The sequence below is a fragment of the Daphnia pulicaria genome, chromosome 8, assembly GCF_021234035.1.
Source record: "Daphnia pulicaria isolate SC F1-1A chromosome 8, SC_F0-13Bv2, whole genome shotgun sequence".
Lineage (NCBI taxonomy): Eukaryota > Metazoa > Arthropoda > Branchiopoda > Diplostraca > Daphniidae > Daphnia > Daphnia pulicaria.
In genome coordinates, this window is record NC_060920.1 from 8,327,153 (window position 1) to 8,339,101 (window position 11,949).

The 11,949-nt window shown below is 44.4% G+C and overlaps 1 protein-coding gene across 2 annotated transcripts; it reads left to right on the forward strand.

Annotated features, from left to right (window-relative positions):
* The first annotated feature begins 124 nt into the window (after positions 1-124).
* Positions 125-7,383, forward strand: LOC124310834 (nuclear pore complex protein Nup98-Nup96-like). 2 transcript variants are annotated; one of them, XM_046774894.1, is made up of 16 exons: positions 125-266; positions 371-463; positions 715-957; positions 1,067-1,461; positions 1,527-1,770; positions 1,825-2,120; positions 2,204-2,420; positions 2,494-2,922; positions 2,989-3,762; positions 3,827-4,213; positions 4,282-4,542; positions 4,608-5,476; positions 5,546-5,985; positions 6,052-6,706; positions 6,779-6,946; positions 7,017-7,383. In XM_046774894.1, exons 2-16 carry the CDS (start codon positions 412-414, stop codon positions 7,155-7,157), a joined length of 5,571 nt encoding a protein of 1,856 aa, XP_046630850.1. In that variant the 5' UTR covers positions 125-266; positions 371-411; the 3' UTR covers positions 7,158-7,383. The 2 variants fall into 2 exon arrangements, with proteins under 2 accessions (XP_046630850.1, XP_046630851.1); XM_046774895.1 differs by having other exon boundaries at positions 130-279.
* Positions 7,384-11,949: the final 4,566 nt, after the last annotated feature.

An 11,949-nucleotide genomic window follows, 5' to 3' on the forward strand; every position in this document is an offset into this window, starting at 1 on the left:
CCTCTTAAATTTCGTGTCATCATACTGTAAACATATTGAATTGCTAAATGCAAGTTAATGAATACTAACCGCTGGAAGACGCAGTCAAACGGCCTTCTTTCTATTCTCATTCTTGTGCGCCGCAACTGCTTTTTGCCTTTCGTAATTCGTATGAGCACCGTCTTGCCTTTTCAACGTTTCATTGAATTGTCAGCAAGTTCATACGACTCCCGCGTGCTGAGATTACTGTTGTGTTCTAAAAACTTGCGTGACGACCGCTAGCCATTGTAAGTTCAAATTGTGAGTTCTCCGAGATTAAGACTTCTGTGGTGTTGCATTTCGTACTCCATAAATATTGGGAGACATTTTTGACATTTTCTTTTTTACTTAGCTGCGGAGTGTGCCGGCTTCTTCAATGATACATCTTTAAAAATGTTTGGACAAAATAGACCCACTTTTGGAGCCCCAACATCAAATACTTTTGGTAATGCATCCAGACAATTATTATTCTTTACCATGCATAAGCATATTTCATGTTTACAAATGTATCTTATCTTGTCATTACGTCACCATTTAAATTTCAACATTTCAACATAAGTAATGCATCCAGACAATTTTTATTCTTTACCATTGCATAAGCATATTTCATGTTTACAAATGTATCTTATCTTGTCATTACGTCACCATTTAAATTTCAACATTTTTTGTTTGTCCTCCATTGTTTGTTGCATTTAGGCGGTTTCGGTACAAATACATCAACAGGATTTGGGCAGTCTTCGTTTGGGGCAAAGCCAACTGGAACGGCTGCACCAACTTTCCAATCTACAGGTTTTGGATCAAATACCTCGATGTTTGGAAGCACAGGTACTACAACAAGCCAACCCTCGGGAGGTTTGTTTGGTACACCTACTGCCACTTTTGGAGCAGCACAACCTACAGCAGGATTTGGAGCACCTGCAACTAATACTGGCTTTGGAGGTATTTATGTTTTATAGTTACATTTCATCAAACAGTAGATAACTTTGATGAACTTGATTAATTTGCAATCAAAGAGCACTTAATCATGTTGTTGGTTTTGTAACAAAAGGATTTGGTGGTGGGACTTCAGGGGGGAGCCTATTTGGAGCCCCTGCTGCTTCAACTGGTATGTTTGGATCTAATACCCAACAAACTGCCCCTTCAACTGGTACAACTGGCATGTTTGGAGCAGCCACCAATACAGGATTTGGAGCTCAAGCTAAACCTACATTTGGCTTTGGAGCAACTAGTACCTCCAGTAGCTTGTTTGGACAACCCCAATCCCAGCCCACTCAAACCACCTCACTTTTTGGACAGCCCACAGCACAAGCTACGCCGTCAACGGGTACTGGTTTGTTTGGGACATCATCTTTTGGTAACACAATTGGGGGATTTGGTGGTACTGGTGGAGCCATTACTGGTACCCCAGTAAAATTCAGTCCTCTAACAGGGACAGACTCTATGGTATAATATTTATTCATACACATATTTTTCTCTATGAATTATAATTTTCATTTTGTGGTCTTTAGATGAAAAACAATGTCCAAACGACAATAAACACACACCATCAGTGTATAACATGCATGAAAGAATATGACAATAAATCTTTGGAAGAACTTAGATTTGAAGACTACTCTGTAGGACGGAAAGGACCGACCCCGGGAACCGCACCACAAACTGGAGGATTATTTGGTGGGACCACTACAACTACCCAATCAACTCCGTTATTTGGACAAACTCAACAGACGCCCCTTTTCGGAACACCAGCACCCAGTAAGTATTTTTCTTGTGTATGATGAACAAAAGAGATAATTCGTATGTATTTAGCTATGGGACAGCCGAGCTTATTTGGACAGCCTCAACAGCAACAAGCTCAACCTTCGGCCTTTGGAGCAAAACCCATGGGGTTTGGTCAACCTGCTACTTCCACTCAATCATCATTTGGTTTCGGGACGCCTGCACCTCAACAGCAACAACAGCAGCAACCCAGTCTCTTCGGTCAGCAACAACAAAATAAACCTTTTGGCTCATCGATTTTCGGTCCCCAATCTACGAGCCAACCCACTCCTGCTTTCGGGACACAAACACCCGCTCCCGCATTTGGATTTGGTGCCCCACAACAGGTAATGATAATATTTTTATTTATTCCTTTTTATTTGAGATTGTTTCCTACTTATCGTTTTCTTTTTATTTCTGATTATTGCAGACCAGTCAAAGCTTTTTCAACACTCCAAAGCCAGCAATGGGAGTTCAGACTTCAACAGCAGGTTTTGGTTTTCCTCAAACGACAACCACTCAGTCCGCTGGATCCAACATCTTCGGTGCGAAACCAATAACTGGTTTTGGAGCGACACCTACCCCTGCATTTGGAACTACTCCCGCTCAAACAACGACGCCAGCGTTCGGTGGATTTGGTACATCAGGTTAGATCAGGAAATTGTTTTTGTTGTTTGTTTGTGTTTGCACCAAAACAAATTTCGACTGTATTTTTTATAGGTGTTACTGGAACTGGGTTGTTCACACCTGGACAAACGGCTTTTGGAGTCAAACCAGCCGGGCAAACATTTGGTGCGGTGACATCAACTCCGTCGAATCTAGGATTCGGTCAAACTACAATGTTCGGCGGGGCATCGGCTGCAAATGCAAAGCCAAGTCCATTTGGCGGTACTACCTTTGGAAGTTCTGGCTTTGGCACTACACCTAGCTTTGGAACAGCTACTGGTGGGATGGGTACTGGCGCTCCCGGTTCACTCTTTGGGAACACAAGTATTGGAGCACCCTCAACTTCAATGTCTTTCGGAACGACGCAGCCTACTACTGGAACTAGCAGTTCCCAGTTGCCTATTCATCAGTATATCTTGACGCTAAGTGAGATTTCTCAGTCTAGTGATCATCCTCTCTTCCGGAAAATGCTGGAACCGTCAGGTAAGCCACTTCGAATGAACACAGTTGAACGCATTTCATTCATTAATTGTTTCATTGCGTTTTCAGGAAAAACAGAAGAATTGATCAAATCAAGCGCCCGTACCAGTTTGTCCAACGGGGCTGCACCAACTCCTCCTCAATACCGTATCTCACCCCTTCCCTCGAATAAAATCCGCACGAAAGCTTTGCTTAACGGATCCTCGACTGGTGGTGGAAGACGTTCGATTTTTGAAGGATTGAGCGACGAAGAAGAAGGTGAGGAGAACGGAGCTGGATCGGAAGCGAAAACAGATTTCTTCGTACCTCGACGAAGTGTCAAGAAACTTCAACTGAAAGCCATTTCCCTCGACACTACCGTCGATACTGATAATAAGCCGGACGATGATGCTGAACCCATCAAATCAGCACCGTTAATCACACCTTCTGAAGAAAGACCTGTTGTCCTAGACTCTCGACCAGATCTTAGAGTCCGAGAAGAACTTGATGATAGTTTGACTGTGTTGAAGATACGTAGACCAACTGTTGCGTTCCTTAACCAATCAGCGATGCTAGAACGCAGTAGTATGCTGGATGAAACTGGCCTTGGAGAAGGGGAAGTCACTGTTGCAGAGGAAATCAGTGAAACAGTCGAAGAAGAAATCGTGCCTCCTCACCCTGCTGGCATAGTTTTACGTCGTTGCGGATATTCGACAATGCCGACCATGGAAGACTTGGCAATCAAAGGATTGGATGAAAATGGGAAGTGTATTATTACTTCGTTTTCTATTATTCGTCAGGGCTATGGTCGAATATTTTTCGAAGGCCCTTTGGATGTCGCGAACTTGAATCTGGATGAAATTGGTTAGTGACCTCACAATAATTCTTAAAAAAAACGTATTGTTAACCCTCTTTTTTTGTTGTCTAGTATTGTTTCGCCACAAGGAAGTGACTGTATACCCCGATGATTCAAAGAAACCTCCTGAAGGAGAAGGACTAAATCGCAAAGCTGAAATCACTTTGGACCGCGTCTGGCCTGTAGATAAATCCACTGGAGACTACATCACCAATCCTGAGAGATTAGCTGTTTTGCGTTACGAAGAACGACTTGCCCGAGCTGCCCATCGCCTACAAGCTAAATTCATCGAGTACCGACCTGAAACAGGATCCTGGGTGTTTCGAGTGAACCATTTCTCCAAATATGGATTGGAGGATTCTGATGAAGAAAGTGAACTTCCAGCCGCTCCACCCAAAGCCGCTGCTGCTCTTCCAACTACACAAGGCCAGGCAGCTCAAACCACCGTCATTGGTGCTGGTATGTTTATCCCCTTTCCGATTTTAGTTTTGTTTATCTAACGTTTGTCGTTGTTTCCATTTTTGTAGGTATGGGATTAGGAGGATTGTCTGCGACGATTGCTCAAGTCACCTCAATGTCGATGACATTTGAAGAAGATATGGGTGTCGAAGACGATTTGGTTATTCCTCGGTTCGCTGATGAGTTCGATGACTCGGTGCGCGTCCAGTCACCTCCGCCCGTCAGTACGCAGTTGGCCAGAACATTGGGCATGCCTTCTCAGCGAGTTCAAATTATGAAAGCATCTTTCTTCGATGCCGATAACGATTATATGCAAGACGTTTCCATGGGTAAGTTTGTGCTCATTATTTTTATTAGAAAATTTGCTCAAATTGAAATATACATCTCCTTTCAGGTATTGGAAGCTTCTTCGATCAATCTGTGCGGATGTCTCAGTCGATTGCACCAAGAAAAGACATGAGTCGCCTCTTCAAAGATTCCCCTGCGCAGAGTCCAGGAAGCCTCTTCAAGTCTAGCGCCATTCCCGGAATCCAACAGCCAGAGGACCTTAATAGGTCGCATGTACCGATGGATCAATCCTTCAGTGCTATAGCTAAACTGCAACAGACTACTGAAATCGAAAACTTGTCAACTTACGTCCGATTGGAACACGCCCGAAATTCAGAACAATGCCGAAAAGTGGTACCACGATTCGCCACAGCTGAGATTCCCCTGTCTCGATCCATCATTCGGGATAAATTTGGAATTGTTATGGATGCTTCCTTGTTCCAGAATCGTCAGTCACGTGTAGGATGGGGTCCCGATTTGCAACACTTGGAGCTCTCGACCACAACTCGACTCTCACTATTATCGGTGAAAACGTCTGATCTGAAGCAGAACATCGATCTGGAAGAAGATATTTTCAGTGTTGACAGCAAAAATCCATACGTTGTCTTACTAGCGACGTATTTGAACCAAACCAAGGCAACTGTAGTTGACGGTGTGCCAACTCTGCGTCCAGTACCAGGATCGCAAGCTGTTGGTTTCCTCAAAGCAGCCACCGAGAGCTTACTCTCCAAACTGAAGAACAAGGGCAATCCGGAGGCGTTGCAGCTGCTCAACTATATGGGCAAAGTTTGGAATCTTTGCATCGCTCTTTGGGGTCCTTTGGACGTCGAGGCGGGTTCGCACGCGGAAACCATGGCTAGGAAAGAAACTTTGACGCAGTGGCTGGAAGAAGCTACCATGGAGACAAATATCACCGGTCTGAATGAAGAAGAAGAGGTATCCATAACTTTAAAAAAAATGTTGTGTTAGTGTAAATTGTAAATCACTTGTTCGTTTTGGTGTTAGGTCTTGACTCTACTAGCTCGCCACGACGTTGCTGGCGCTGCTCGCCTTGCTCACAAGAACGGCGAATACTATCTGGCGTTGCTGATTTCACAAGCAGGATCGTCCCTGGCTTTCAAGGGAATGCTTCAACGCCAACTGAACCTCTGGACGGAAAACCGCGCCGATGCCTTCATCACTCAAGATCGTCTTCGCGTCTTTGCCTTATTGGCTGGAATCACCGTCTGGGAAACCACTGAGGGCAAGATCAACACCTGTGAAGGAATGGATTGGATCAAGGCATTGGCCCATCATCTATGGTACGTCATTTCCCCGGTTGGGAGCATCACTGACGCCTTGCTCGAGTATGAGGCCGCTTGCGGAATATCGTCAGATCAGAACGAAGCTGAAATCTATGCCAGTGAGCCAGCTCCTTCCTATTCACAAACATCTACTTCGTTCAGGTAAGCCTTTTATTCGTTGATTAACCATTGGAACTGTCATTAAGATTTTAAAATTTCATTTTTCAGAGACTTGTGTTTCCAACTGATTTCACTCTACTGCCACCGTACGACTCCGCTGGAAAAGTTGGTCAATCCTCTGAGCCACACATGGAACGTATGCGAAAATGTTTTGTCTTGGTTGCTCTGGCAACAACTCCAAGCCTTGGGCTACTCACATCTTTCGGAAACTGCTGCTGCCCAGTTGTCGATTGCGTTCGCTTCCCAGTTGGAAAATTGTGGCCTCTGGCATTGGGCCATTTTTGTTGCGATGCATCTGAAATCGTCACCGTCTTCCGTTCAAGCGTTTGTCGAAGACATCCTCGGCCGTCATATCGGACAAGAAAAGGACGAGCAGTGCGAGCGTTTCTTGGTCGAAAAACTTTGCGTTCCGTCTCAGTGGATCGAGAAATGTCGAGCAGTTAAGGCGCTCTATGCGTTTAATCCGAAACTGCAGGCCACTTCCCTGCTTGCCGCTGGACTTTACAGCCAAGCCCATGACGTCATCTGTGATGAACTTGCTCCGGAAGCTATCCTGTCTGAATCCTATCAGGAGTTGGAGGAACTCTTGGCTCCCTTGGCTGACCCGGAACGATTCAGTACGATTGCCGATTGGTACCTAAAGGGCAAGGTTTATTGGAATTACATCACAGTCGTTAAAGCCGTAGATCGAATTTTAAAGCAGGTATTGAATTTTTTCTTTTCTTTCTTTGATTGATTGTGGCCGTATCTGTAAATCTAAATTCGTTTCACGCAGGATAATTCCAGTGAAAAGGGAATGCAACTAGAAAAATTAACACCAGACTTGACATCTCTCTGCAACTTGGTGTCCTCTCTACCCGTACCCTCCGCCAAGCACAGGCTGGTTCGCACGGAAATAGCCCAGAAAGCGGCTTACATTTTGAAAAACGTTATCGGACTCCAGGTAAAGTTGCTGATTGAAGTCGAAAAAATGCCTGGTCATTTTAGCTTAAATTTATTTGATCTCTCATTAGTCGGTCAACGCATCCGAGGAAATTGTGGTCCCCCCTCGTTTTGTCCTGCCGCAACTCCGCCAGCTTCCTGTGACGCAGGATTACTCGCTCTCAGAGCTTAACAACGTTGTTCGTGCGTACTTTCTCGAACTTAAGGTTTAAATGGTGCCAAGTTCAAAGGATCCTGTATTTTTTTTTTTTTTTAATTTTCAAAATTGTCTTGGGGATCGACAGTGAATTTGCGTCTTTCCCTGATTTCAGATTTTACATTCTTTTTTTAAAAACCACTGTGGATGAAAGTGCAGCCACACCAATTTCATTTGTTGATATACCCCGCCTGTCCTGTCTGATGGTTGAAAAATTGAAAATAAACGAATTGTCCCTTTGATCCTTAAATTTAAACAAGCAAAACAAACAACAACTTGATAAGATTTTGTATTTGGTTTTTGTGAACTCAAAACTACTAACCCAAATCTAGAGCAAATGTAATAGGCAACACTCGCCTTATTGTGTCACAGTGGCTGTATCAAAACAAGGTCTATGAATAACTCGTGAATAAAACTGTGTTAAATTGTAAATGTGTGCCGAGTGATAACATCAGACCGCTCACGTATCATCTCTTTCTATTAATATGGGTGAACGCGTGATCTTGGCCATCTTTCGACCCCAACTTTTGACTCTTTGACGTAGAGACGTGTCCAATTACCCGTTTTGACACCCACAGTAGATGGGGTGGAGGGTTTAAGTGTCTGAAATAAAAAAAATATCCCTCGTCTTCATGCCACCCAACTCGCAACTCTTCATCGTTTCGTTTGATTTATTTCCCTTTCTCTTCTTCTTTTTTGATCAATTTCTTTCGGTGATGTGCGAAGATGTCATGCCGCGTGTGGTGTCTCGTCGCCGCGCAGCAGAGTCTGCCGCGTTTCTATATATCTTTTTGAAAGCCCTTAAAATTGATCGGAATAAGAACAGGAAAGACACGTCAGACGATCGACACAAATTGGCCGTCGCGTTGATGCTCCGTAAATTGAAACGGATCGGCACACGAGAGAGATACAAAACCCCCGTGACCGGCACATGTTGTAGCGGCAGGCTAGTTTCTTGACGATATTTACAAGAATCCGACCAAATAAGTTAACAGAAAAAAAGGGAAAAACCGAGGCGATAGGGCACTAACTCTTGATTCCTGAATGAAAGGAGCTAGAGGTGTTTAAAAAAACAAAAAGGAGCGAGTCAACAAACTTACGTATGCTCGCGCAGTACATCGAAAGAATGGCGACTACAAACAAGGGAGATTGACTCGAAGCGGATGCCTTTAAATATTCATTTTCCACGGTGTAGTACACACACTATACACAGGAGCAAGGACGACTCATAAGGGCTCTCCCCTGGATATCCTCTAAAGATGGCAGAAAGATTCTAGGGCCCACCCTGAAAACGACGAGAGCACGCGAAAGGATTGAGTTGCAAATCCGCTCGACCGTTTTTCTTCTCTCCTATCAGAATATAAACGCCTACATGGGTCTCCTGCTGCTCCTTCTTCCTATTTCTACGGCATAAGTGTGTTTATACACATACATGTATATATAAATACCATAGGACTCCTCCTGATGCTCCTAGCGCTCTTTCGGGAATGCTAAAAAGCTTTTTTCTCAGATGGATAGCGGATGGAGACACACACATTTCAATATATGGTCTAGGAAAAAAGGATGTCAAACAAAGACTATATCCCTTTATGATGTGAAAGATAGATATCATACCGAGACGTAAAAAAAGGGAAAATGTTGGTTCAAATTGGATCGATTGATGTTGGCGTTGAAACCCGAATAGGACGAAAGACAAGAGATTCCATAGTGCCTCGAATGGCCCTGTGTGTGGTAATAGGAGAATAAGAGACACGTCAAAAACCAACAAAAATGGCGAATAAAAAATCAAGAATGTGGAGCGGGCGCAGGACGCGGATGCTACGAGTCTCATAACCCAAATAAACATGTATATAGCGTGAGCGGCGGCTCACACGGTCTATATATAAGGCGGTTGCAATCTGCCCGGCCTTGTGGGGGTCGTGAATAAATCACCAGTTGACTCACTTTGTGCCGGCAAACTTACCATGCGGCCGCCGGGCCTATTAAAGTGGCAACAGCATGCAGTCGGGGCTGTATAGACGGGGATCGTTTTCTTTTCATCTTCGAGTCCCTTTAGCAGCAGCAGCAGAGACCGTGTTTTTCTCTTGTGTGATCCGCGCCAGCGATGGAAGGAATGACGCGCTGAATATATGTGTCTAAGGGAAAGGACGAATAAAGGCCAAGACATCCGCCGCATCACTCACTTTGAAGATGGGCGGGATCGTTCTCCCCCCTCTCCTGCGAATAAAGGTTGGAAAGGCAAAACACAAAATATCAGACGACAGATAGAAATGGGCCAAATCGTCATTGCATCAAATCGATTGATGTGCGGCTTCTCTTCCCCCCGGCTGACGTCGGGGATCCAGCAGCAGCTATTCCGGAATGCGGAATAAAGAGACTATGGTATTATATATCTTATATCCACACAGCACGCACATATCGTTTCTAACTGCATCTCGACTATATGAGACCTGCTAACCCCCGAACGGATTTATTTTAAATCGAATCATTTGCAAAAAGGAACTTTAGACGAGCAGCCGAAATTCCCAGATGCAAAACGTAGAGATGGGAATCGCGGACGCCATTCTCTCTGATATACATGCATATAACTGACACACGCATATATCAGTCGACGTCAGAAAGCGGCTGGCTTCTGTGTGTACACTAAGGAAATATTCCAATGCAACAGCAGAGAGAGAGAGAGCTACAAAAAGACATGGAAGCAGCAATTATGTGCTGGCCTTCCGGACGTAATTAGGCCGTGTATGCGCTCGATACAAACAGAAAGGCAGGAGCAGGAGCCTATATAGTAGTAGCTGGGTCGGCATTGATGTGTACAAGATACGATTTTCATACATCCTTATTTGTGTCTACTCTGTATACACACACACACACGCATAGAGTTTGAGGAGCCCCCTGATTCTTGGAGTATATTGCATCAGTGATGAGGATCACGTTCGCGGACGGACGGACCTCGCTCCTTACTCGCGAGTCATCTCCGGCGTCGTTACGAGCTTCAAAGAAAGCAATAAACACTATAACCTGGTGCGCCTATGACTGGGTGTAAGAGCGATGCTCCCTAACGCAAAGTCCCATGTCTCTCTATAGCACTAAGTATACCTACGCTGTGACCAGTTTATGTCTTTTGGTATACTGGCTACTATTAAAAGGATCCTCAAGCCCAATCATCCAGCAAAAACCCCCCCAGCACCTACAACATAGGCTGCAAAAGGAATTAAGTCATAAAACAGCTCAAAACGACAGAGATACATTTCCAATTGTAATTTCTTTGGTGAACGAAATTTAAAAAAAAAAAGTCGAAAATTCATCCGTCAAAAGTTGACGGATTCTCTCTCGATCGTTGGCTGGTGTGTATTCTATAAACAAGAGGAAAGTTTCAAGGTATATAGACACACATCCATCCCTATATAGACTATTGAATGACGGGAGGTGGGAGCCGAGCCGCTGATGGGCTCGATCGGCCGGGAGCTCATTTGCCTTTGTCGTGATGAAATCGACCGTATCACGCGACGACAGCAGACAACAGGAGCTAGAGAAGTCGCAATATGTAGGCCCAAGTCTAAAAGGGGGTTGAAAGTAGAGAGAGAGCCCGTGCGATGTTTAAGTAGGAGCAGCAGCAGCAGGTCTGTTTCTTTTTGATTAAGAAAGTCGACACCTTTTTTTCTTCTTTCCCTCACGTCACGCATATAAGCCGAGCTCCTTTTCTATTCCCGATCGGGAGCGCTCCTTATTTTTTTTTCAATCCGCCTCCTGTGTGTGGCTCCTTATAATATCAAAGGCCACAGTTCTCCTATAGTGTTTTCTCAACGCGTCAATGAAGGATTGTTTTCCTGCGTCTTAAATTTTAATATTGGCCTGTTGTATATGAGACGTCCTCCTTTTTTAACCCCCGCGCGCGTTCCCATATAACCGCCAGGATATAAAATATCACGGCGCCAGAGCTCTCCCGCGTTCACGTCATCTTTTTTTGGTGTGTGCCAGTTGAAACAAAAGCGTGGGGGGAGAGAGAGAAACTGGGTGGCAGCCGAGAAGACATAAATAAGCCATTATCGATGCGGGAAACCGAGTGTCGTATCTGCACGACAGGAGTCGGATCAGTTGGGTTATATTATAGCTGTGCGAGCGGATCTAACCGGAAGAATGGAAGCAGACGAAGTCTGAAAAAGAGGGGGGAAAGAATACACACACACACACAATAAATACAAATAAGAAAATCTTAAGAGAGAGACCCCGACCCCCCTCTCTCGCCTGCCAAGTGCCAAAAGATGAAATGATGATGTCGTCGCTAGATCTTAATTATAATAGGAGCCTCCAGCTCATCATCATCGGCCCACCCGTCGGCCATTAATGCGGGTTCAAAACTAGCTCGCAATGATTTATCACGAAAATCAACTCTCTCACCCAGCAGCAGCATAGCCAAAGTCCTACAAACACACACACTCGGAATCTTCTGGCGCGACACATCTCATTGCTGCTCGTCACACACACGTGATTTCCTTCTCTGCCCGACTTTCTTCGCCAAGGCAAAACTTTGATAATATCATTCAAATCAAATCCCAACAACTCTAGCAGATTTTAAAACTGTCAGTTATATTATATAGAAAGGCGCCGAGAGAGATTGTTTTTCAACGGGACATCTCGTATTCGGCTGGGCCATATATTATGATGTATGCATTACATTAATGAACAGTAGACATTATTTTTACTCAAGATATTTATTCGCTCTTGGCTTCCGTTTTTGATCGGTTGGGATTTTGAGGGGGGAGTTTGATTTTTTATCATTTCTAATTTCTAATTATCGATCGAAC